Here is a 26,440-nt window from a genome sequence, read left to right on the forward strand (position 1 = left end):
TGTTCAATTGCGGGGGACGTCAGAAGCCTCCCCAGTCTCCACCTAACGCGCCCATTCAGAATCCACCACCTTATGCACCACCGCCCCAACCAGCATATCAACCCCCGGCCATGAGTACAAGGTCGAGAACAAGGGGAAAAGGGAGACCATTCATGCAATTAGTCCAGTTAAAGGAGCAATTGGGAAAACAATTAGATAGTCTTTTCCAAGACCAGGATGAGGACGAGGAGGTACCTCCTCCTCCTCCTCCTCCTCCACCAGCCCTCGACCATCCCTCACCCCCACCACGACAGATGCCAATGCGCCAGGTGCCAAATCCTGCCTATGACCCTAATGCAAACGCGGGCAACCCTAATGCTGAACGTACCATGAATATTTATTTTCCGTGGAAACCCAATGAGATCATGTCCCTACTGGCTGGAATACCAGATAGGAAAGTGTCCCCTAGTGCCTTTGTTGACCAACTCCAATGCACAATTCGTGTATATGAGGCCGAAGCACCGCTCTATGGGCCTCCGTATGCCCCCCCGGGAGCAGCGGCGGCCTACGCGCTACCCCCCTTTTATCCCTATGCCACACCCTACCAGTACCCCCCCCTTCCCCCATCTCCCTATTATTCACCAGCGCCGACCCAGGTAGCACCTACCCCCGCACAACCACCACAACAGGCAAGGCTCTGTTATAGTTGTGGTCAGCCAGGGCATTATGCTCGTAACTGTCCCACGCACCCTAACCACGGCGGAGGGGGTCGTAGAGGGGGAGGACGGGGCAGGGGAGCGCCCGCAGTGGCTGCTCCAGTCACTACTCCGTTCACTCAGAATAACCCCTTCCAACAAAACTGACAGTCGATGTTGCCTTCTCGTTTAACCTCCCCTGATTCTGAACCTGTCCTTTCTTTAACCATTTACGGTCACTCTTACCCGTTTCTCATAGACACGGGCGCTACCATGTCTTCTGTACAGGCTCACCTCAACCTTCCCCTCTCATCAGAGACCCAGCAACTATCTGGTTTCCAGGGACAGGTAGCTAGTTACCCCATTTCTTTCCCTGTGCCCGTTTCCTACCAGGGCTACACCCTCCAGCACCGATTTATTGTTACAACCGGACTAGATTGTAATCTACTGGCCCGAGACCTTCTCTGTGCCTTTGGAATACATCTTGAATGTGGGGATAACGGGATCACTGCCCATTCACCCAGCATACCACGCCAGTTGCTCACCCATGTGCACCCGCAATGGTGGGCACTTCATTTGATGCCTGAGCGGTTGTTCCATGTCACGCTGGCTTACGACTCGACCGGAGCCGATGAAGGCCTGGTCGATTCTTACAGCCCTCATCTTGAACAAGAATTCTCAGTCACCCTTTTTGCTTCTGTGAGCGGGCCCCAAGGGACTGCGGATGCGGCGCAAGTGCCTACCTGGCTATGGCGCCAAGACGGGTACACCGCCCCGCATGTCACCCGCCATGTCCACTACCCCCACCATGCCAAGGATCTAGGGCCTATGGTCCGACAGGCGTTGGACCAGTCTGACCCCTCTCTTCTGGAACCCCAACTCCTCCCTGGCGGTCTCACCATTACATACATGTCACAACCAGCTACATCCCAGTCCATTCTTTTACACCATCGCGCCCGGACCGATGCGACTGTTTCTCCCCACGTATGGGCTGCGGATAAGTTTGATGTTGGTCTCGTCCCTACCCAGCCTATCACTATTCCTCTCCTCCCCGATGTTCAGCTCCCTTCGATCCGCCAATATCCCATTAAGGCACAAGCTCGCCACTCCATTGATGCACTCATAGCTAAACTTCTCGACCAGGGCATCCTAGTTCCTTGTCAGTCTCCGTGCAATACCCCCATCCTAGCGGTGCCCAAACCTGGGAAACCAGATCAGTACCGCCTCGTACAGGACTTACGTGTTATCAATTCTATTGTTCAACCTCTCCACGCCCTTGTTCCTAACCCTGCTCATATTCTCTCCCAGGTCCCTGCAGATGCACTATTTTTTTCCCTTGTAGACCTCCAGCATGCCTTTTTCGCTCTGCCACTCGATCCATCATGCCAGTATCTCTTTGCATTCACTTATAATGGCCAACAATATACTTGGACACGGTTGCCTCCAGGTTTTATTCACTCTCCCACTCTTTTCTCCCGCTGTCTCCAACGCCAACTACAATCCCTCTCCTTCTCCCAGGGCTCCACTCTTGTTCAGTACGTCGACGATCTCTTGATCGCTAACCCGACTGAGGAGGGATGTCGGGCCGATACTCAACTTTTACTCAATTTTCTGGCTTCCCTTGGTTACATTGTCTCTCCCTTGAAGGTTACGATTGCTCAGCCTACTGTTAAGTTCCTAGGTGTTAGGATATCTGCCACCTCTCGTTCCTTAGATCCAGACCGGATCCGCCCTATCTGCGATTTCCCACCCCCAACGACGGCCAAGCAGCTCCGTCAGTGGCTCGGCATGGTCAATTATTGCCGTCAGTGGATCCCGAATATTACTCTGGATTCCCGCCTCCTTACCCCCTACACCAATGAACCCGGTACTTTTTCCTTGTCCCCGGAAGCCGCACTGGCCTTTAACCGCCTCAAGGAGGCACTCCTCCAGGCCCCTGCCCTTGGTCGACCCTTATATGATCGCCCTTTTCAGCTCTATTGCACAGTCCTTGCCGACTGCGCCACAGCTGTCCTGACCCAACGCCACGGCGACCGCTGTCGCCCGGTTGCATACTACTCCTCTAAACTCGATCCGGTAGCCCTTGGCTATCCTATCTGTACCCAAATTCTTGCAGCTATCTACAACAGCCTGCAATCGGCTGCTAATATTACCCTCCAACAAGATATCACTGTCTATAGTTCCCATTCTGTTACGGCCCTTTTGGGACAGCTACAGACTCAGCATCTCACGATGGCTCGTCAGAATAGATATGAGATTGCTCTCCTTAATAACCCAAAGGTCCAGTTTGCCCACTGCACCACTATCAACCCTGCTAACTTTTTGACGCATCCTCCCACAGACATGCTCGACCCAACTCATGACTGTCTGCAACTGTTGCAGGAAGTCTCCTCGGTTCGAGACGACCTCTCCGATATACCCCTCCCAAGTGCAGATTGTTCCTTTTTCACCGATGGAAGTTCTTCCGTCGGCGAAAGGGGGTATAGACAATCTGGCTATGCAATCATCGATCAAGACGGTGACGTAGTAGAAGCAGCAGCATTTGAAGTTCCCTTTTCTGCCCAACAGGCAGAATTGTTTGCGTTAATACGAGCATGCATATTGGCACAGGGGAGGAAGGTTAATATTTATACAGATTCCCGATACGCCTTCGGGGTAGTACATGATTTCGGGCAATTATGGAAAAACAGAGGATTTCTAACCTCCGCTGGTACACCCATCTCACACCAGCAGTTAGTAACCCAGTTATTGCAGGCCCTTATGCTCCCAGACAAGATAGCGGTGATAAAATGCGCAGCGCATACAAAAGGCACAGGACTGGTGGAAACGGGCAACAGGAGAGCGGACGAGAAGGCAAAAGAAATTTCTAAATCTGGCAAACTAATGGTGCCTAGAATGATGAGGCAGACTAAAACCCCCTCGGGAAAGTCCCCCTCTGAAAAACCTATGCCAACCATTGCTGACATAATCCAAATGCAGGAGGACGCTCCTGCAACTGCTGTAAATATGTGGAAAAACTTAGGATGTATATATGATATCGAAAATAAGCTGTGGGTCACCCCGGTAGGACAAACATGTATGACCGATGCATTAGCAGCCTGGGTGACCGAATGTGTACACTTTGCAACTCACTGTGGAGCTCGTGCCACAGGGGACATATTGTTAAAAAGCTGGTGGCACCCACGACTGCAAGAAATGGCCCAACAAATTAGCAGTCGGTGCCTAATCTGTCAACAGCACAACCCCGGTGAGGCCGTCCCCTGTGATCCTGGCACAACCCCCTTACATGAGGGTCCATTTGAGACCCTACAAATGGATTACATTGAGTTGGAAAGATGTCAATGCTATAAATATGTGTTAGTCATTGTGGACACTTTTAGCAAATGGATCGAGGCCTACCCGACTACGGATAACAAGGCCTCGACAGTAGTTAAGGTGTTAATGCGAGAAATTGTTCCGCGATTTGGAATTCCAGCCCGGCTGAGCTCTGACAATGGTCCCCACTTCATAGGTCAAATCAATAAGGAATTCTGTGCTCTGCTAGGAATAAAGCAACAGTTTCATTGTGCCTACAGACCACAAGCCGCTGGAGTGGTGGAAAGGGCTAATCAGACTCTAAAGACTAAACTCGCTAAACTACAAGCAGACACTGGGGCCACTTGGCTCAAACTCCTGCCTTTAGCACTCATCCAGCTATGTGCCACCCCCGCAGGAAATACTCGCCTAAGCCCAGCGGAAATACTATATGGCAGACCCTTTCGAACGCCTTGGGACAGCAGTGTTCCACGGAATGTTCAATTCCATTACATGACTACCGAGATGGCTAATTATATATTAACACTAACTAGAATTTTGAAAGGATTACACTCCCGAGTTCGTGCCACCCAGGAAGAAGTCCCATCCATTACTCATGACGTCTCCATCAACCCTGGGGATTATGTCCTAATTCGAAATTGGACACGTAAAGGTTTGGAACCTCGATGGGAGGGTCCCCTCCAGGTTCTACTCACTACCCCCACTGCAGTAAACGTGGAAGGACGAAACGCATGGGTACATATGCACCATTGTAAGTTAATTAAGTATCCATGATGTTCTAAACTTTTCCTTTAAGTCCTAGGAACACGAGTACCCTGGGATGAGGCCCCTCTTCGCCGTCACAATACTCGCCACCCTGCTCTCTCTCGCTGCATCCGAAGGAAGGAGATGCCTGTACGGAAGCAGACACCCACCCATGTGCCGGGAAGGGACCCCACGATGTGGAACAACGACAGATCTCCGATGGATCACCACCGCTATCAAAACCTGCCCAACCACCGTTCCTCCCGACGACCAGAAGCGCCGATTCCTGATTACGTACATGGTTCTAATGTACGATCGCCGCACATGCAGGTGGAACCACCGGTGCATTGATAAGGACAGGGTACAAATTTTACCATCAAGGACTACTCACCCCTACTCGCCTTCCAGAAGGAAGCGGGCAACGCACCATGTAACGGCAAATTCTTTTCTGTTTATGTCCTATGTCTATGCTAAGAAAGTGGGTGTCTCCTCTTGCTGGGTATGTACACAGGTCCCGACCCATGCCCATGGAGGCGTTCCCTTGATATCTGTTCCTTTCTCGATCAAACAGACGGCTGAATGGGTTATATTCCAGAACAGGACAGTAACTAGTCACTCTGCCTTACCAACCAGGGCCTCCAGGTCCTCCTCTGTAAACCACAGGGAAGCAGCCCAAGAATGGCTGAGTGCCGGCTACCCTTTGCGGGATTTCTTTGGTTGGCGACAGCCATCTTACTCAGCAGATCGCACACTCCCGTTCTTCAATATCCAGAACCCCCAGACCGGAACGGTCTGCTTACTCCGGGAAGTACGAACTCCTGGAACATATGTGTTAGGAATCAGTTCATGTAAGTACACTTTTGGTCTTACTGACTGGAAAGGCCACGCCATCATCAATAACATTATCAACCACACAGGGGGCCCTGATTGGACCCAAATATGGACCTCCTCGATGGTAACTAGCCTCACCTCCTATAATGGCACCTACTTCATTTGTGGCCATAAGGCTTACCCCTGGCTCCCCACTGACTGGGCAGGGTCGTGCTACTTGGGTTTCGTTGTTCCGGGTACTACACACTATGCCCAGCTCGAACATCATCCCCACTTTCGAGCCCAGAGGTCAGTACCACCGTGGGAGGTGGTGACTTCCCTCTTATGGCCCCAAATAGGCGCCATCTGGTCCCTCAAGAAGTACGCGCTCCTCCGCGACCTATTGGAACAGGTTGCAAATGACACCGCGGAGGGATTTAGTGAACTCAGTGCAGAGTTGGTAGCCGTACGAACGGTAGCCCTACAGAATCGCATGGCCCTGGATTATTTACTAGCCAAAGAAGGGGGGACCTGTGCTATCATAGGGACCGAATGTTGCACTTACATTCCAGACAGTTCAGAGAATATCACGCGTCTGGTAACCCATATCAGAGATGGAGTACAGCGCTTGTGACTCGCCGGTCAGGCTGACTGGTGGAGCTGGATGTGGTCCAATTCTTGGGCCACTTACCTATTCCATGGGCTCATTATCTTCGTTACCATCTGTTTGTTGCTCTGTATCATAGCTACTGGTGTGAAATGCCTATGCAACCGTTTGGGTGCCACTGCATTACCACAGATGCTTCAGAGATCCGCCCTAGACGAAAAAGAAACACTGGTTCCACCTACCCCTGACCTATATGAGGAAGTGGCATCCTGCCGGAGCCTAGTAGAGGAGGAGTACCTCCGCCTCGCTCTCATTTCCATCTAAAGTATCCTGAGTGTTATGTGATCAAGGAATGATCAAAGGGGGGAATGTAGAAGTGGATTTCATTTGGAACTTCGCTGATAGGGTTAATATAACAGTTCTGAAAAGCTCTGTGAAAGAGATGTCAACAGGTCAAGGGATGAAATAAAGGGAGTGTGTCTGACCGGCATCTGTGAAAGCAAAGATGTCAGAAGGTTATGGGATGGAATATAGGGAGTGTGGCATTGGTACTAATTAATGTTCTGACCGGCATCTGTGAAAGCAAAGATGTCAGAAGGTTATGGGATGGAATATAGGGAGTGTGGCATTGGTACTAATTAATGTTCTGACCCGCATCTGTGAAAGCAGAGAGGTCAAAAAGTCAAAGAATGGAATGAATGGGAACCGTTACTTTATTGCAGAGATAACGTAATTAAGCTCGTTTGACCAGTTGGAACAAATAAACATTGAAATGTAAACGGAAGGGCCTTGGAATGAGATAAGCCAGATGGCCATGGGATACAAAAACCTTTGTATTAATATTGATAGTGACTTGTGCTAATGATTATGTCAAAAATAACCTCCCGACCTCGAAGAATAATTCCATATATGTACATGTTCTGGATCCTTGCCAAATCATAGGTGTATCTAGGAATTTAAGGGGTCCACCCCTAAGCTGTAAGATGTATAAAGATACCGTCCTTATTCTGGGATTTTGGCACTTCTCGAAGGTGGTTACCCGACTGCTTAGAGATTTGTCCCGGCCGTAAATAAACGAATATTCGTTACTGACGTGTTCGAGTGTTTTACTTCTGGACTGACGATCAGATACGTGAAAGCGCAATTCACAGCAACTGCATGGCCCAAGATCGTAAGAAACTTCAGAGAGTAGTGAACACAGCCCAGTCCATCACACAAACCTGCTTCCCATCCATTGACTCTATCCACACCTCCCACTGCCTTGGGAAAGCGGGCAGCATAATCAAAGACCACTCCCACCCAGCTTACTCACTCTTCCAACTTCTTCCATCGGGCAGGATATACAGAAGTCTGAGAACACGCACGAACAGACTTAAAAACAGCTTCTTCCCCGCTGTTATCAGACTCCTAAATGGCCCTCTTATGGACTGACGTGATTAATACTACACCCCTGTATGCTTCGCCCGATAACGGTGTTAATGTAGTTACATTGTGTACCTTGTGTTGCCCTATTATGTATTTTTTTTTCATGTACTTAATGATCGGTTGAGCTGCTCGCAGAAAAATTTGTTTCACTGTACCTCGGTACACATGGCAATAAACAAAATCAAATGCAATCAAGGCTAGGTGGATTGGCTATGCTAAATTCCCCTTCGTCTCCAAGGGTCTGCACGTTGGGTGGGGTTATGAGGATGAAATGGGTGGGATGGAGTGGGCCTGGGTGCGGTGCTCATTCGGAGGGTTGATGCAGACTCAATGGGGCCGAATGGGCTCCTTCTGCACTGTTGGGTTCTATAACTTTGGCGCTTCTGTCCTTAAAATGCAGTGGAAGTAGAGTCCTTGAATATTTAAGGCAGAGATGGATAGATTCTTGATAAGCAAGGGGATGAAAGGTTATTGGAGTCGGAAGGAATGCGGACTTGACGTTAAAATTACTGAATTGTGGAGCAGGTCTGATAGGCCGACTCCTAGTTTGTATGTAAGGAGCAGGTTCGAGGGGCCGACTCCTAGTTTGTATGTAAGGAGCAGGCTCGAGGGACCGACTCCTAGTTTGTATGTAAGGAGCAGGCTCGAGGGACCGACTCCTAGTTTGTGTGTAAGGAGCAGGCTCGAGGGGCCGACTCCTGGTTTGTGTGTAAGGAGCAGACTCGAGGGGCCGACTCCTAGTTTGTGTGTAAGGAGCAGGCTCGAGGGGCCGACTCCTGGTTTGTGTATAAGGAGCAGGCTCGAGGGGCCGGCTCCTAGTCTGTGTGTAAGGAACAGGCTCGAGGGGCCGACTCCTAGTTTGTGTATAAGGAGCAGGCTCGAGGGACCGACTCCTAGTTTGTGTGTAAGGAGCAGGCTCGAGGGGCCAACTCCTAGTCTGTGTGTAAGGAGCAGGCTCGAGGGGCCGACTCCTAGTTTGTGTATAAGGAGCAGGCTCGAGGGACCGACTCCTAGTTTGTATGTAAGGAGCAGGCTCGAGGGGCCGACTCCTAGTCTGCATGTGAGGGGCAGGCTCGAGGGGCCGACTCCTAGTTTGTGTGTAAGGAACAGGCTTGAGGGGCCGACTCCTAGTTTGTATGTGAGGAGCAGGTTCGAGGGGCCGACTATTTTTCAGAGACCCAAAATCCTGTTTACTGTCCTAATGATTTTCCAGAGACCCCGGCATGAATCGCACCAAGACCACATCCCGTGAATGAACAGAAAAGAAAATCTGCCATCCTTACCTGGTCTGGCCGACACGATTCCAAACCACAGCAATGTGGTTGACTCTGTAAATGCCCTCCGAGATGGCCGAGCCAGCCACTCGGTTTAAGGGAAATTAGGGATGGGCAATAAATGTTGGCTCAGCCAGTGACTCCCACAAATGAATAAAATAAAATCCTGGAGACTCCAGCCAGTCAATCCGAGAGAGTTGGTATCCGGTCCAGGCTCGCAGCGCATGGCCCTGCGGTACCTTGTCCTCTGTAAAGATGGCGGCCGGTAACCCGGGCCTGTCACCGCTCAGCTCTCACTCTGTTCGGTGCTGTTTAAGACGGGACCGTTAACATTTTACTCAGGAGTTGAAGCCTCCACGGGGTATTTATGAAGCCTCCCGGCTCACTCGGCAGCTTCTATTGCTCCCTGGCCATCCACTGGCTCCATTCCTGAAAGTCGCTCCATTGTTTTTTTCCTGCTCCTCGCACCGTCAGCGATAATCTGTACTGCGAATGCACCAATCACAGCCTGAACCATCACAATGCCTGGGGAGTGATTGGTGGCAGTACCGGACCAATAGGAATAGAGGGGGCGGGCCTGGATGTGCGGACAGGAGCGGCTGGTCCTCCAACCAATGGGAGTGAATGAGGGGTGGAGCTGGACTGTGAGTGAAGCATGCGCAGTGCGGGTGATGGGCAGACGTGTCCACAATGGGTAAAGGGGGGGATGGTGGGGCGCAGGGTCCGGTGGGTGGACAGAGAGTCTCCGGAAATAAACTGAACGGATCCTTCTCCCCCTGTTTACACCGAGCGGGGCCGCAGCCCCCAGATCAATGAAGAGCTGCTTTGTATGAGGTTGGCCATTGGTTCCAGAGGTTGTTCCCTGGTCGCCAGCATCACCTCTTTATCAGTGAATCATTGGTCACAATAACGACTGAGGCCATTCAGCCCGTCCTGTCTGTGCTGGCTCTCTGTGCCAGAGCCAATCAGCCCCTCCCACTCCCTTGTCCTTTCACCAACAAGACCAGCAGCAAATATTCCCCATCCCCAGTTACCTGTGGAGAAGATGATGTTTGACCTTCTTGAATCGCTGCTGTCTGTGTGGTGAAGGGACTCCCACAATGCTGGAGTTACAGGTTATTCACCCAGTGATGATGAATGAACAGTGATACATGTCCAAATCAATAACACTGTATTTATTTAGAGCCCTTTGTGTAATGGACCGTTTTGAGGTGCTCCATAGGTGGGATAAAAAGAAATATTTGACATAGAGTCATGTCAGGAGATAAGAGGCAGATGGTCAGAGTTGGATTTAACGAGTATCTTAAAGGAGGACAGGAAGATAGAGAAGTCAAGAGGCTTGGGGAGGAAATTCCAGAGTTTGTGGCCTTAGCTCGAGGCATGGATAACAAACAGAGTGATTAAAATCAGGAATGGTCAGGAAGCTGGAATGAGAGGAGTGCAGAGACCTTGGAGGTTGAGAGGCTGGAGCTGATTGCAGAGACTGGGAGAGATAAGAGCGTGGAGGAGATTACAGAGAGATAGAGAAGGGAATGGAGGCGATTACAGAGAGATAGAGAAGGGAATGGAGGCGATTACAGAGAGATAGAGAAGAGAATGGAGGAGATTACAGAGAGATAGAGAAGGGAATGGAGGGGATTACAGAGAGATAGAGAAGGGAATGGAGATTACAGAGAGATAGAGAAGGGAATGGAGGAGATTACAGAGATATAGAGAAGGGAATGGAGGAGATTACAGAGAGATAGAGAAGGGAATGGAGATTACAGAGAGATAGAGAAGGGAATGGAGATTACAGAGATATAGAGAAGGGAATGGAGGAGATTACAGAGAGATAAAGGGTCCGCCCAAAAGGGCGCGTAGCCCTGGGACCTATAAAAGACAGGTCACAAACTCAGTTTGTTCTTCTTGACCAGCCCTCCTCTCTTGACCAGCCCTCTTGACCAGCCTTTACCGAAGAAGACCTTGACCGAGAGGGAGAAGAGAGGTTCGGACAGCAGCCGCCAGCAAGTAAGTGTCTCACAACGATCGCTACCAGAGATAGACATTCCTGACCCCTTTTAACCCGTACCAACCTGAAGTCTGCGGACCCAGTGCAGAGCAAGAGGCCCTTGTCCCCTGATCCGGCAGTTCCTTATTCAGATAAGTATTGGTCTATTTAGTGGTAGGAATAGTTTAGTCATCTTAGCGTGTGCATGAGTAGTTTATAATTGTATTATAATAAACTCATTTGTTTGAACTTACTAATTGGTGTATGGTTTTATTGCTTTGAACTTGACCTTGAAACTTGTGGCGGTATCTTAACGATACCTGGCGACACTTCCGGTGGCGCCCTCGAGGAGGCAGGTCGCAGGTCGGATCACTCCCACCCGCGATGGGGAAACGGACCTTTGTTAACGGACTTTTTTGGGACCTGGCAGCCTGAATCGGTGAAGGAGACGATAGGGAAGAGGCTTCCTTTCCGGGGTATGGGCAGCTGGACTAGAAGTGGTCGAGTGGAGCGGCAAAGATCGTAGCGGGAGCAGCGGGGGCCCCAGGCCGGGCGGCCAAGCATGGCGGATGGCGGGGGCTCACTGGCCAAGGGAGGAGCAGATGGAGTTCTTCAAGAACTGCTTCGCTGAGCTGAGGAGGGACACGCTGGACCCGATGAGAGCGGTGATGGACCGAATGGTCAAGACACAGGCGGTCCAAGGGAAGGCGCTCAGGGAGGTCGAGGCGAAGCTCTCCAGTCAGGCGGGCACGATAACGGAGCTGGAGCACGAGGTGGAGGAGCTGAACGCCCGTCAGAGGAGGATGCAGGAGCAGCTTGAAGAGCTGGGGAACAGAGCCAGGAGGCAGAATTTACGGATCATTGGCCTCCCCGAGGGCTGCGAGGGGTCGGATGTGGGCGCATACGTGACGGGTATGCTTGAGGCGCTGATGGAACCGGAGGCCTTCCCTCAACCCTTGGAGTTGGATGGGGCGCATAGAGCCCCCGCAAGGAAGCCCAGGACGGGCGACCGACCGAGGGCCTTGGTGGTCCGCTTTCACCGGCTTGCTGACAGGGAACGTGTGCTGCGATGGGCCAAGGCGGAGAGGAGCAGCAGATGGGAGAACTGCGAGGTGCGCATTTACCAGGACTTGGGAACGGAGCTGGCCAAGAGGCGTGCAGGATTCATCAAGGTAAAGGCAGCCCTCTACAAAAAGGAGGTGAAGTTTGGAATGCTGTATCCTGCAAAGCTCTGGGTTACGTTTGAGGAACTCCACTACTATTTTGAGACACCAGAACAGGTTTGGACCTTTATTAAAGATAAGAAGCTGGACTTAAACTAATGGGCACTTGGTTCTTTCAGTGCTGTACAGTGGCGGCGGTCTGTTAACCCAAAATTGCTCTGATTAGGACTTTTATTAAAAGAAGCTGGACTGGAACTAAAGGACTTTGGGCTCTCAGACCTTTTGTGTGGCGGCGATTTGTTAAACTATCCTGTACTGTAAACTTTTATCCAAGATTGTTTTCAGCCTGGACAGAGAGTGCGGGCTGGAGGGTGCACTGTTTAGGGTCTTTTGGGGGGAATTGCAACCGGGGGGGGGCTGCGCTTGGTACCTTTTGGCGGGAGATCGGGGCCTCTGATAGGGGTATGGGCTAGGGGCTGGTTGCGGGACTTGAAAGGGCACGGTGGGATACAATTGGGTTAATGGGTCCCTGGCGTGTGGGGGGAGGGCCTGAGCGCTGGGACGGGAGACAGGTAGGCGCCAAGGGCAGGGGTCGGTGTGGCTAGCGTAGGTCAGGGGGTACCAGGGAGTTGGAGATGGGGCTAGGGCCAGGCGCAGGGCTGACCTGGTAGGTCAGGCCTTGGGGGGGGGGGGGGGGGGGGGGGAAGAGGGTTAGGGCCACGTTAGTTTAGTTGTATACGTGTGGCATGGGCAAACAGAGCTGGCAGTGGAAGTGCCTTCTTAACATGTTTATTCTTTCCCACTGTTCATTTTCACTATGTTAAGGCTCTTTGCACAGGGCCATTTTTCTCTCTGTAACTGTTACAAATTTGTGTTAAATAAAAAACTTTTAAATAAATAAATAACCGATACCGGGCGACTCCAAAGCCAAGTAACGAAACAGAGCCAAATCGAGTGCTCAGCACACTCACCCAGAACGAGCAACATCCCGAACAGACGCCAGAATGTGGCAACTAGGATCTTTTTACAGTAACTTGATTACAGTGTTAATGTAAGCCAACTTGTGACAATAAAGATTATTATTATAAATAAATCAAATCAAAACCTGGGTGAGGGTCACATTCAGGAGAAGTTATTAAAATGGAACCACATACAGATAAACTATATCAGGATTTACTGATATTTCCATTTGAATCACTGATCCTGGTACCTGACACCTCTTAACTTGATCCATCACATCAACACTTGGACTAACTGACTGGGCTGAGGTCTGTCTTGGATAAAAACCCAAGGATCACTTGTCATCACAGAATGCTAGAAATGTACAGCACAGAGGAGGCTATACAGCCCATTCTGTCTGTGTTGGCTGAAAATGGTTTATCCAGCCCACTTTCCACCTCTTGGTCTACATAGAACAGTACAGCACAGAACAGGCCCTTCGGCCCTCGATGTTGTGCCGAGCAATGATCACCCTACTCAAACCCATGTATCCACCCTGTACCGGTAACCCAACAACCCCCCCCCTTAACCTTACTTTTTAGGACACTACGGGCAATTTAGCATGGCCAACCCACCTAACCCGCACATCTTTGGACTGTGGGAGGAAACCGGAGCACCCGGAGGAAACCCACGCACATATGGGGAGGACGTGCAGACTCCGCACAGACAGTGACCCAGCCAGGAATCGAACCTGGGACCCTGGAGCTGTGAAGCATTTATGCTAACCACCATGCTACCGTGCTGCCCTGCAGGTCACAGAAACTCCACATCAGGGTGTCTTTAAATGTGATGAGGGTTTCTGTCTCTACCACCCTTTCAGGCAGAGTTCCAGATCCCCACCACCCCCCTGGGTGAAGAAAATCCTCAATTCCCCTCTAATCCTTCCAACAGATACTTAAATCTCTGGCCCCCTGGTTACTGACCAGCCTGTTAATGAAATAGGTCCTTCTGCCGTCTGATCCACTATATCTGGGACCCTCATGATTTTATACACCTCAATTAAATGTCCACTCAGCCTCCTCTGTTCCACAGAAAACAATCCCAGTCGATCCAATCTTTCCTCTTGTTAAAATTCCCCAATCCTGGAAACATCAAGAAAAACCTCTTCCGTCCTCTCTGCAGGAAGAATGTGATTGTACTGGAATGTGATGACCAGAACTGTACTCCGTACTCTAGCTGTGATATAACTCGTGATTTTAGTTCTAGAATAACCATTCTGTAACCTTCAATGTGATGGAAACTGACAGCTGCAACCTGCCAGCATTTGAAAGATATTTACAAATAATTTGAGGGTTTCTTACAGTTGGGACCTTTCTCTGTCCTGTCCATTCGAGGTGTTTGATAACAGCCTTTCTCCTGTGAATATCTAGCTGGAGTTTTGGGACCTGATGTGTTTCGTTGTTGATCTTGTTGACTCTAAACATTGAACCTTGTGGTTCAGACACCAGAGAATCAAACTCCCAACAACAGATTGTCTGTTACTGACTTTCTTAACAGCTCTGCAATAATACAGACAGTCAAATCCTTACATGGTTCTGGTCCTCAGTGACATACATAAATAATCAGCTTTAGATGTAATTCATATATTCCACAGGAAACTAAAGCGCTTCCTGCCAGCCAGAGAGTAAGGGAGTGAATCTGAACCGTGTCCCCGGGAAAGGAGCACCCTGAGGACCAGCCATCTGCCTTTCCCTCGGGGACCAGGACCGATGGGGACCGAGCCGCAAACCAACCATCAAGGAAGCCCCCAAAGCTGGCCTGCCTTTCAAATCCGCCCATGGGGAGGTATATTAAGCCCGCCTCCACTCATAACACCAATCGCAGCTGGAAATCGGAGTAGGAAATCATTAACCAGTCGCTGTGTGTGCAGGAAATCATTAACCAGTGGCTCTGTGTGCAGGAAATCATTAACCAGTGGCTCTGTGTGCAGCAAATCATTAACCAGTGGCTCTGTGTGCAGGAAATCATTAACCAGTGGCTCTGTGTGCGGCAAATCATTAACCAGTGGCTGTGTGCGGCAAATCATTAACCAGTGGCTCTGTGTGCGGCAAATCATTAACCAGTGGCTCTGTGTGCAGCAAATCATTAACCAGTGGCTCTGTGTGCAGGAAATCATTAACCAGTGGCTCTGTGTGCAGCAAATCATTAACCAGTGGCTCTGTGTGCGGCAAATCATTAACCAGTGGCTGTGTGTGGCAAATCATTAACCAGTGGCTGTGTGTGGCAAATCATTAACCAGTGGACTTCCGGTGGCGGCGATGTCCGAGTGAGCCGCACATTCGGTGGGCTCTCACTCCGGCCGGCTGGAACAGCTGTTTCCCCGCGATAGCGGGACTACGGAGGCGGCAGAAAGGCTGCCTGGAACAGAGGAGGAGAGCGGGCTGCAGAGGATGTAAGTGTGGAGGCCAGCAGGTGAGGAAGAAGGAGAGAGAGAGAGAAGGAGGAAGCTGACCTGCAGGTTAAGATGGCGGACCCACGGACCTTCCTTCCTCCAGGACAAAGGGAAAAAGAAAAAGTTTGGAGTTGCTGAGGAGGGACAGCTTGGACCCACTTCAGATGCCCAAGAGGTCAAATTGAAGGAGCTGGGCGAAGGAAAGCGGCAGCGGAGGCGCTGAGGAGCGGGCTGCGGCATATGGAACAGCGGGATTCCAGAAAGCAGAAGAAGAAGGAGAAAAAGGGACAGAGACAAGGACCGGAAGAAAATTACCTGGGACCTAAGATGGCGGACACACGGAACCCGGACTCAGCAATCCAGCTGGCGCTGGATAACATGCTCCAGGTAATGAAGTCCAGTTTTGAAGCGCTGAAGCGGGACAGCTTGGACCCAATCCAGAAAGCGGTGGATCAGCTGAACCAGAGGATGGACGCCCAGGATGTTAAAGTTAAGGAGCTGGGAGAAGCGGTGGAGGAGCAGGCGGATGCGCAAACGGTTGCAGCGCTAGAAGTGGACGGCCTGAAAGAGCGGCAGAGAAGACTGCTGGACAGAGTAGAGGAGCTGGAGAATAGAGTCCGCAGGAACAATCTGAGGATGGTCGGCCTCCCGGAGGGGGCGGAGGGAGCTGATGCTGCAGCGTTTGTAGCAGACCTGCTGAAGCAGCTGATGGGGGCTGAAGCCTTTCCGCGACCGCTGGAGCTGGAGGGGGCACACAGGGTGCAGGCAAGGCAGGGGCGGCTGGGCGGACCCCCCCGCCCGATGGTGATTAGGTTCCACAGGTTCGTGGACAAGGAGCGGGTGCTGCAGTGGGCAAAGAGCGCCAGGAGCAGCACGTGGAATAACAGTGTGCTCCGCATCTATCAGTACCTAAGCCAGGAGGTGGCTCGGCGGCGAGCAGCCTTTAAGAATGTCAAGGAGGTGCTGTTCAAGAAGCACGTGAAGTTTGGTCTGCTGTTCCCAGCTCGGTTATGGGTCACGCACCAGGGTCAACACCACTACTTTTCCGAGCCCGAAGAAGCGATGGATTTTGTGAGGGACCTGGGGATGGTCCCGAAAGGAGGCCCTAAGGACACGAGTTAGGGCCCGAGGATTTCTGTGGGGAGGAACGCCGAATGTGCCTGGACTGCTGCTCAACGGTTTGCTGGGCCAATGGGGCCAAACGGAACATTTGAGACTCTTTCCTTTGTTCATGGACATTTATGTGCTTTTTCTCTTTTTTCTATGTTTTTTCCCTTTTTTTTTTCCTGTTTGGGCTTTTTGTGCAGCTCGCGGAAGACACTGGAGCCGGCTTGCCCCAGTGGGTGGGGAGGAGGGCGGGGAAACAAGGAGAATGGGACAGGAAGGCGCCGGAGTGTTGAGTCACCGGGCTAGCAGATTGGCTAGTCAAGGAAGTCAGATGGGGGGGAAAGCTATAGCCAGTAGATGGCAGGGGTGGGGGTATCGGGGGATGGGGTTAGGGGAGGGGGGGGTTGTTCTGCTGACGGGAGAGGGACTTGAAATAGGCACTGGAAAGGAGGTCGAGGGTGGAGGCAGCTATAGGGCGGGCCAGGAAGGGCGCGACGCACGGGTCAGGGGCCGGCCCGAGAAAGGCTATGGCTGACCGGCGGGGTGGGGGGGGTGGGATGTGCCCCCCGACCAGGCTGATCACCTGGAACGTCAAGGGACTGAATGGGCCGGTTAAGAGGGCGCGGGTGTTCGCGCACTTGCGGGCCCTGAGGGCGGACGTAATTATGTTGCAGGAGACACATCTGAAAGTGTCAGACCAGACCAGGCTAAGGAAGGGCTGGATTAGCCAGGTCTTCCACTCGGACTTGGACTCGAAGTCCAGAGGGGTGGCAATCATGATCAACAAGCGTGTGCAATTTGAGGCAGAGGGCATATCCGCAGACAGGGGGGGCAGATACCTGATGGTACGGGGCAGGCTGGAGGGGAGAAGAGTGGTGCTGGTGAATATATATGCCCCGAACTGGGATGACGTGGACTTCATTAAAAGAGTGCTGGGGAAGATCCCGGACTTGGATTCTCGCAGGCTAATAATGGGAGGGGACTTTAACATGGTCCTTGACCCGACTTTGGATCGGTCGTGTCCCAGAACGGGTAGGCTCTCAGCAATGGCAAGGGAGCTGAAAGGGTTTATGGAGCAAATGGGGGCAGTGGACCCCTGGAGGGAGGGACAGCCAACAGGAAGGGGCTACTCGTTCTACTCGCACGTCCACAAAGTATATTCCAGGATAGATTTCTTTGTGCTAAGCAGGGACTGTAGGGGGGAGGTAAAGAACACGGAATACTCAGCAATTACCATTTCAGACCATGCCCCGCATTGGGTGGACCTGCAGTTCGGGGGAGCGAGGTATCAACGCCCGCAATGGAGGCTAGATGTGGGACTGCTGTCGGAGGAGGGGATCTGCGAGAGGCTTCGGAAATGTATAAAAAATTACCTGCAGGTGAATGACACTGGGGAGGTCTCAGCGGCGACCGTGTGGGAGGCGCTAAAGGCAGTAGTGCGGGGGGAGCTGATTTCAATTGGGGCCCATAGAGCCAAGGCAGACCGGGCAGAGATGGATAGATTGGTCAGGGAAATGGGCCGGATAGATGAAGAGCACGCGGAGTCCCCGGGGGAGGTTTTACTCAGGGAAAGGCAGAGGCTACAGGCGGAACTGGGGGCACTATCCACGAGCAGGGCCGTGGAACAGCTTAGGAAGGCGAGGGGAGTGGTGTACGAGTATGGGGAAAAGGCTAGCAGACTGTTAGCGCAGCAACTTAGGAGGAGGGAGGCGGCCAGGGAAATAGGTAGAGTGAGGGACGAGGGGGGGCACAAAGTGGAGGATCCGGCAGAATTGAATAGGGTATTCCGGGACTTCTATCGTAAGCTGTATACTTCGGAGCCGCCAGAAGAACCGGAGGGGATGAAAAGGTTTCTGGATGGGTTAACATTCCCAACAGTTGGGGGGGGGGGGGCGAGTGGAAGAGCTGGGGGCCCCGATTAGAGTAGAGGAGGTATTGGGGGGCCTAAAGGCCATGCAGTCGGGGAAGTCCCCGGGGCCGGATGGATACCCAGTAGAGTTTTATAGGAAGTTCTCTGAGCTGGTGGGCCCGGTCTTGGCGAGGGTTTTCAATGAGGCAAGGGACAGAGGGACCCTGCCGCCGACGATGTCACAAGCCACCATATCTCTGATATTAAAGCGGGGTAAAGACCCGGAGGTGTGCGGGTCCTACAGGCCAATCTCCCTGATTAATGTAGATGCCAAGCTCCTGGCAAAGGTACTGGCGGGTAGAATGGAGGACTGTGTACCGGAGGTGATTGGGGAGGATCAAACGGGGTTCGTGAAAGGTAGGCAGCTGGCGGCCAATCTGAGGAGATTGCTCAATGTGATAATGATGCCCCCGGCGGGTAGAGAGGTGGAGGTAGTGGTGGCTATGGACGCCGAGAAGGCCTTTGACCGGGTGGAGTGGGAATATCTATGGGAGGTGCTCGGACGGTTTGGGTTCGGGGAGGGATTGGTGGATTGGATCAAATTATTATATCAGGCCCCGAGGGCCAGCGTCAGGACCAACAGAGAAGTGTCGGAGTACTTTAGGTTGTACCGAGGGACCAGGCAGGGCTGCCCGCTCTCCCCGCTGCTGTTTGCGCTGGCCATAGAGCCGCTGGCGATTGCGCTGAGAGCCGCAGAGGGTTGGAAGGGGATGGTGAGGGGCGGGGTTGAACATAGGGTTTCTCTTTATGCAGACGACCTGCTCCTGTACGTGTCGGACCCAGTGGCCGGGATGGGAACTATACTGGGAATGCTGAGGGAGTTCGGCCAGTTCTCAGGATACAAATTAAATACGGTCAAGAGTGAAATGTTTGTGGTACAGGCAAGGGGCCAGGAGAACAGATTGAGAGGGCTACCGTTTAGGTTAGTTGAGGAAAATTTCCGGTATTTGGGAATCCAGGTGGCGCGAGACTGGGGCAGGCTGCACAAGTTAAATTTGGCCAGGGTGGTGGAGCAAATGAAGGGAGAGTTTCGGAGATGGGATGCACTCCCGCTGTCGCTGGCAGGGAGGGTGCAGACTGTAAAGATGACAATCCTCCCTCGATTTTTGTTTATTTTTCAGTGCCTCCCGATCTTTATCCCACAGTCCTTCTTCAAAAGAGTTAACGGGCTGATCATGAGCTTTGTCTGGGCGGGAAAGTCTCCGCGGGTGAAGAAGGCGATGTTGGAGAGGAACCGCAGCGAGGGAGGGCTGGCGTTGCCGAGTCTGGTCAATTATTACTGGGCAGCCAACATCGCTATGATAAGGAAGTGGATGGTGGGTACGGGGTCTATTTGGGAGCGAGTGGAGGCGGCTTCGTGCAGGGGCTCCAGTTTGGAAGCCCTGGTCACGGCTCCTCTACCGCTGCCGCCGGCCAAGTACACCACCAGCCCGGTAGTGGTGGCGACCCTGCGGATATGGGGCCAGTGGAGGAGGCATGTGGGGGAGATGGGGGCGTCTGTCTGGGCGCCAATCTGCGACAACCATCGGTTTGCCCCCGGCAGTATGGATGGGGGGTTCCGAGTATGGCGGCGAGCAGGGGCGGGAAGGGTGGGTGATATGTTCCTGGAAGGGAGCTTCGCGAGTTTGAGGAGCTTGGAGGAGAAATTTGGGTTGGTAGGGGGAAATGATTTTAGATACCTACAGCTGCGGGACTTTGTTCGTAGACAGGTCCCATCTTTCCCGCGCCTCCCGCCAATGGGGATCCTAGACAGAATAGTCTCTGGGAGGGACGAAGGGGAGGGTAGAGTCTCAGGTATTTATAAGGTGCTCATGAGGGAGGAAGGGTCCCAGACAGAGGAACTGAAACTTAAATGGGAGGAGGAGCTAGGCGGGGAAATGGAGGATGGGCTGTGGGCAGAGGCCCTGAGTAGGGTAAACTCGACCGCGACATGTGCAAGGCTCGGGCTGATCCAATTTAAGGTCGTTCACCGGGCCCATATGACGGTGGCTCGGATGAGCAAATTTTTCGGGATAGAGGACAAATGCGCTAGGTGCGCGGGAGGACCAGCGAACCATGTGCACATGTTTTGGGCATGCCCTGAGCTGAGGGGGTACTGGGAGGGATTTGCGGGGGTCATGGCCCAGGTGCTAAAAACAAGGGTGGTGATGAGTCCAGGGGTGGCAATTTTTGGGGTTTCGGAAGACCCGGGCGTCCAGGGGGAGAAAGCGGCCGATGTGCTGGCCTTTGCTTCCCTGATAGCCCGGCGACGAATATTATTGGCGTGGAGGGACTCAAAGCCCCCGAAGACTGAGTGGTGGCTTGCGGACATGTCAAGTTTCCTGGGGATGGAAAAAATTAAGTTCGCCTTGAGGGGATCTGTGCAGGGGTTCACCCGGAGGTGGCAACCATTTATTGACTTCTTTGCGGGAGAGTGAGCGTCAGCAGGGGGGTGGGGGGGAGGGGGGTAGAGTAGAGTAGGAGGGAAAATATGGCGGGTAGTACGGGTGGGAGGGGAGCGGGCTTGTGCAATACGGTATGATGGAAGTATTGAAAGTACGTGGATGTTTGCACATTTTTGCCTTTTTTGCTTCCTTTCTGATGATGTCTGTAACTGTTTATAAAGCCAAAAACTACCTCAATAAAATTGTTTATTAAAAAAAAATCATTAACCAGTGGCTCTGTGTGCGGGAAATCATTAACCAGTGGCTGTGTGTGGCAAATCATTAACCAGTGGCTCTGTGTGCGGGAAATCATTAACCAGTGGCTCTGTGTGCGGGAAATCATTAACCAGTGTCTCTGTGTGCGGCAAATCATTAACCAGTGGCTCTGTGTGCGGCAAAGCATTAACCAGTGGCTCTGTGTGCGGCAAGTCATTAACCAGTGGCTCTGTGTGCAGCAAATCATTAACCAGTGGCTCTGTGTGTGGCAAATCATTAACCAGTGGCTCTGTGTGCGGGAAATCATTAACCAGTGGCTCTGAGTGCGGGAGTTCATTAAACAGTGAACTTTGTGTTAATTTTCAGAAAACCACTTTTACTTGGAATTATTTTTCCATGGAAGTGGATGATCAGCCATGATCATATTAGAGAACAGAGCATGCTCAATGGGCTGAATGGCCTGCTCCTTTCCTATGTACCTGTCCTGGGAGTGTTTGATGGGGATAGTGTAGAGGGAGCTTTACTTTGTATCCAACCTCGTGCTGTACCTGTCCTGGGAGTATTTGATGGGGACAGTATAGAGTGAGCTTTACTCTGTATCTAACCCCGTGCGTACCTGTCCTGGGAATGTTTGATGGGGACAGTGTAGAAGGAGCTTTACTCTGTATCTAACCCCGTGCGTACCTGTCCTGGGAATGTTTGATGGGGACAGAGTAGAAGGAGCTTTACTCTGTATCTAATCCCGTGCTATACCTGTCCTGGGAGTGTTTGATGGGGAGAGTGTAGAGGGAGCTTTACTCTGTATCTAACCCTGTGCTATACCTGTCCTGGGATTGTTTGATGGGGAGATTGTAGAGGGAGCTTTACTCTGTATCTAACCCCGTGCTGCACCTGTCCTGGGAGTGATTGATCGGGACAGTGTAGAGGGAGGGAGTTTTACTCTGCATCTAACCCTGTGCTGTACCTGTCCTGGGAGTGTTTGATGGGGAGATTGTAGAGGGGGCTTTACTCTGTATCTAACCCCGTGCTGCACCTGTCCTGGGAGTGATTGATCGGGACAGTGTCGAGTGAGCTTTACCCTGTATCTAACCCTGTGCTATACCTGTCCTGGGAATGTTTGATGGGGACAGTGTAGAGGGAGCTTTACTCCCTGTCTAGCACGTTGCTCTGTGTAGATGAATGTGGGTCACACTCCAGCTTTTCACACTTTGAGCCGCTGTTTTCTCTTTCTGCCCCGGTGTTTATCCATGTCAAATGTTTAAATATTCAGGAGGAACAATGTTTATGTTGAAACCCGATCAAGCCCCTCGTCCGGAGCCTCAGCCACAGGCTCCAGCTGGTGTGTAACCTGTAACCAGATCCCAGCAGGATTAAAACAAGCTGACAAGCGGCAGTAGCTCCTTGTACAGCGAAAGCTGTTCCCGGACCGTCAGCAGATACAGGACCGAAGAAGACCCTTTTGCCATAAATATGAAGCTTACGAGGTAAACACGATTTTCAGTCAAATATATTCAACCCCTCCCATCTCTCTCTGTACCCCGAAGCCCGCCCTTGCACAGAAATTTGGGAAGGACACAAAGGTGTTTGTGGGAGCGAGGTGAAGCCACAAGAGGGGATGACGATGTGGGGGGATGTTGTGGAGGGTAGTGGAGAGGGTACGAGAGGGAAGGTGGACAAGGCTGTGTAATGGGGACGGGGTGGGGATTCTGGAGAGGATGGGTTCTAGAGGCCCCGGGGAATTTACTGAAGAGTGGGGGAGATTCCCCCCCCCCCTCAATGATGGGGTCTGGGGGAAGAGAGTCAAACCGCAGAATCCCTACAGAGCAGAGGGAGGCCATTCAGTCTATCGGTTCTGCACTGACCCTGTGAAAGAGCACCTGAATCTAGGCCCACTCCCCTATCCCCGTAAACCCACCCATCCTGCACATCTCTGGAGAGGGGGGTGGGGGGAAGAGAACCTGGGATGGAGAGACTGTAGAATACGTGGCCCAAAGGAGAGGGGCTGGTGGTGTTCGGGACACCAGGGTTCCCGTGTGTGAGGGGGACCCTGTGGGTGTCTGGGGAAAGGGGTTCCTGTGCGCACGGGCATTTGTGTTTGGAGGGAGGTGGGGCATCCTGTTTCTGGGTGTGTGGGGCGGGGGGGGGTGTCCTGTGCTCTTGTGTGTGCTTGGGGGGGGAGGGGGGGGCGGAGAGGGGTCCTGTGCTGTCGTATGTGTGTGTGTGGGGGGGGGGGGGCGGGTGGTCCTGTGCTGTCGTGTGCGTGTGGGGAGGGTCCTGTACTGTTGTGTGTGTGCGCGTGGGGGAGGGTCCTGTGCTGCTGCGTGTGTGGGGGGTGGGCCTCCCGAAGTGGCGGGGGGGGGGGGGGGGAAAGAGTGTTGAGCGGGCGCCTGGGGGAGGGGGTCGTGTGTGTGCGTGTGGGGGGGGGGTCCTGGGTATGTATGTGGGCCGTGGTGTCCTGTGTGTGGGTGTGTGTCTGCGGGGAGGTGTCCTATGTGTGTGGGGGGGTCCTGCGCTGTCGTATGTGGGGGTCCTGCGCTGTCGTATGTGTGTGTGTGGTGTGGGGGTGGTCCTGTGCTGTTGTGTGTATGTGCGGGGGAGGGTCCTGTGCTGCTGCGTGTGTGTGGGGTGGGCGTCCCGGGGTGGGGGGGAAAGAGTGTTGAGCGGACGCCTGGGGGAGGGGGTCGTGTGTGTGCGCGCGCGCGGGGGGGTTACTGTGTATGTATGTGGGCCGTGGTGTCCTGTGTCTGGGTGTGTGTCTGCGGGGAGGTGTCCTATGTGTGTGGGGGAGGTGTTCTGGGGGGGGGGGGGGGGGTAGGGGGGGGAAGGGGCGGTGTCATGTGTGTGGGTGTGTGTCTGGGGGTGGTGTCCTGTGTGTGGAAGAGGTGCCCTGTATGTGGGTGTGTGCCTGGGGATGGTGTCCTGTGTGTGGGTGCGTGTCTGGGGGCAGTGTCCTGTGTGTGGGTGTGTGTCTGGGGGTGGTGTCCTGTGTGTGGGAGAGGTGCCCTGTGTGTGGGTGTGTGTCTGGGGGTCCAGCTCCCCTCACTGACCCCCTGTTGTGTTTGTTTTGCAGGCCGGGGGCAGGACGCTGTTGCCGGTGGTGTGGCCTCCTCTCCTCCCCCTGGGCCCGGGGCTCGGCTGCCCCTCCGACTGCCTCTGCTGGAGCCCCAACCGGACGGTGAGCTGCTCGTCCCGGGGGCTGGAGGCGCTGCCACGGGGGATCCCGGCTGGCACACGGGCGCTGGACCTGAGCGGCAACCGGCTGGACTGGGGCCCGGCGCGAGGCCTGAGCCGTCGGCTGGAGGAGCTGGAATTGGGCCATAACCGGCTGCGGGAGCTGGAAGCCGGCGCCCTGGAGCGGCTATGGCGCCTGAGCCTAGGCCACAACCTCCTGCGCTACCTGCAGCCCGGAGCCCTCCGCGGCCTGGAGCTGGCCGGCAACCCGCTGCTGCTGCTCAGCGATCATACCTTCCGCGGCCTGGCCGCCCTGCGCACCCTCAGCCTGGGCTCCCCCGAGCTGGCCTGGGCCGGCCTCAACCAACTCACCGTCCGCAGCGCCGCGCTGGCCTGGCCGCCCGGGCCTGTCCTCTCCCCCCTCCTCAACCTGACCGCCCTCCGCCTGCTGGCCTTTCCCAAGGCCGCCGCCCTGCCCGGCCGCCCCTTCCAGGGCCTCTCCCGCCTCCGCCTGCTGGAAATCGACTCCTGGGCCTCACTGGCCCAACTAGGCCCCGATTGCCTCCTGGGCCTCAATTTGGTCTGGCTCTCAGTCACCCGCTGCAACCTCAGCGACGTTCCCTATGCCAGCCTGAGGACTCAGGCCTACCTGCGCTTCCTGAACCTCTCCCACAATCCCATCGCTGCCATCGGCGGAGCGCTGCTGCAGCACGTGACCCGCCTGGAGGAGCTGCGATTAGTGGGCTGCAGCCTGCGCGTCATCCATGACGCCGCCTTCCGGGGCCTTATCTACTTCCGGCTGCTGGACGTCACGGCCAATCAGCTGGCCAGCCTGCCGGCCACCGCCTTCCGCTCGCTGGCCTCCCTCCAGAGCCTGGGCCTCGGCCTCAACCCGCTGGCCTGCGACTGCCGCCTGCTCTGGATCGTCCGCCGGCGCCATCGCCTCCGCTTCCTGGGCTCCCAGCCGCCCGCCTGTGCCTCCCCGCCGCCCCTCCGCGGCCGCCGCCTGCCCGAGGCCGCCGGCTCCCTCCCTGCCAGCACCTTCAGCTGCCGCCGGCCCCGCATCCGCGACAAGAGGCCGCAGCGGCTGCAGGCCCGAGAGGGCCAGACCGTCACCCTGCGCTGCTCGGCTGACGGCCAGCCGCTGCCCCTCATCCTGTGGCTCAACCCACGGCGCCAGCGGCTGGGCCACCCCGAGGCTGGGATGGGCCTCCCCGGGGGCCTGGGCCTAATAGCCGAGGACCAGGGCCTGAAACCCGAGGACCGCGGCCTCCTCCCCGGGCGTCCGGACCCCAGCCTGCCCCCCGCGCCCCCGCTCCTTTCTGGCCCCGCCGTGGGCCGCAGCCGCCTCCTGCCGGACGGCAGCCTGCAGATCACCTCGGTCCGCCGCATGGACTCCGGCACCTACCGCTGTGTGGCCCGCAACGCCACGGCCTCAGTCTCGCTACAGGTGCGGCCGCTCTCGCTGCAGGAGCTGGGACTGGCTGGGCGCTCCGACTCCCGGGCCAAGGCCGGCCTGCGGCCCGGATACCCCTTCGACACCCACACGCTGCTGGTGGCCACCACCATGGGCTTCACCTCCTTCTTCACCGTGGTGTCGCTCTGCTTCACTTTACTTTCATCTGGAGCCGGGTCAGCGGGCCCATCAAACACAACATTCATGTCGACTTCGTGCCGCACGCTGGCGGGGGCGGCGGAGGCAGCAGCGGGGATGACGCCAAATACAACATGAAGATGGTCTGAGGGCTGACGTCACTGTTCCTGAGACGTACTGCGACCTCATCTATGCCTCAATTGCTAAAGGACAAGTGCCCCATATGCCTCTTTCACCATCCTATTAACCTGCCCTTCCACCTTTAGAGATCTGTGGACAAACAGGCCAAGGTCCCTTTGTCCCTCAGATGTCAGTGTCATGCCGTTCATTGAATGCTTCCTTTTCAAATTACTTCTTACAAAGTGTGTCACCTCACATTTTTCAGGGTTAAATTCCATCTGCCACGTTTCTACCCATTTGATCATCCTGTCTATACCTTCCTGTAACCCAGGACATTCAACCTCACTGTTAGTCACCAGGCCAAGCTGTGTGTCATCCACAAAGGTAATGATTCTACCCCACACAAAGTCATCTATGGCGTTTATATAAATGACAAACAACAGGGGACCCAGCGCAGATCCCTGTGGTACCCCACTGGACACTGGCTTCCAGACACTAAAGCAGCCGTCT

The 26,440-nt window shown here is 53.9% G+C and overlaps 2 protein-coding genes across 6 annotated transcripts in view; one reads left to right on the top strand and one right to left on the bottom strand.

Moving 5' to 3' along the window:
• Positions 1 to 26,440, bottom strand: part of LOC119959310 (zinc finger protein 229-like) — a 34,368-nt gene that overhangs the window by 6,038 nt on the left and 1,890 nt on the right. The window contains exon 2 of one of the 5 annotated variants that reach the window (XM_038787617.1): positions 14,300 to 14,497. The exons of 1 other annotated variant lie outside the window; for it this stretch is intronic. The gene's annotated coding sequence lies outside the window, so the exon portion shown is untranslated. Of the gene's footprint in view, positions 1 to 8,858; positions 8,883 to 14,299; positions 14,498 to 24,865; positions 24,932 to 25,624; positions 25,990 to 26,440 lie in introns of those variants that run through there. 3 more of the 5 variants (XM_038787620.1, XM_038787614.1, XM_038787619.1) reach the window with 3 other exon arrangements.
• On the top strand, positions 294 to 25,948 carry LOC119959309 (leucine-rich repeat and immunoglobulin-like domain-containing nogo receptor-interacting protein 1). The gene is made up of 2 exons (XM_038787613.1): positions 294 to 482; positions 24,116 to 25,948. The coding sequence occupies exons 1-2, from the start codon at positions 294 to 296 to the stop codon at positions 25,946 to 25,948; spliced, it is 2,022 nt and encodes a 673-aa protein (XP_038643541.1).

Source organism: Scyliorhinus canicula, unplaced genomic scaffold (genome assembly GCF_902713615.1).
Source record: "Scyliorhinus canicula unplaced genomic scaffold, sScyCan1.1, whole genome shotgun sequence".
NCBI classification, from domain to species: Eukaryota; Metazoa; Chordata; class Chondrichthyes; order Carcharhiniformes; family Scyliorhinidae; genus Scyliorhinus; species Scyliorhinus canicula.

What these genes read in the sequence shown, in the direction of transcription:
- LOC119959309 (XM_038787613.1), top strand. Translation starts at nt 294, where the DNA reads ATGCCAATGCGCCAGGTGCCAAATCCTGCCTATGACCCTAATGCAAAC. An exon ending in AACTCCAATGCACAATTCGT is followed by an intron (nt 483 to 24,115) that starts GTATATGAGGCC and finishes TTTGTTTTGCAG; the next exon opens with GCCGGGGGCAGGACGCTGTT.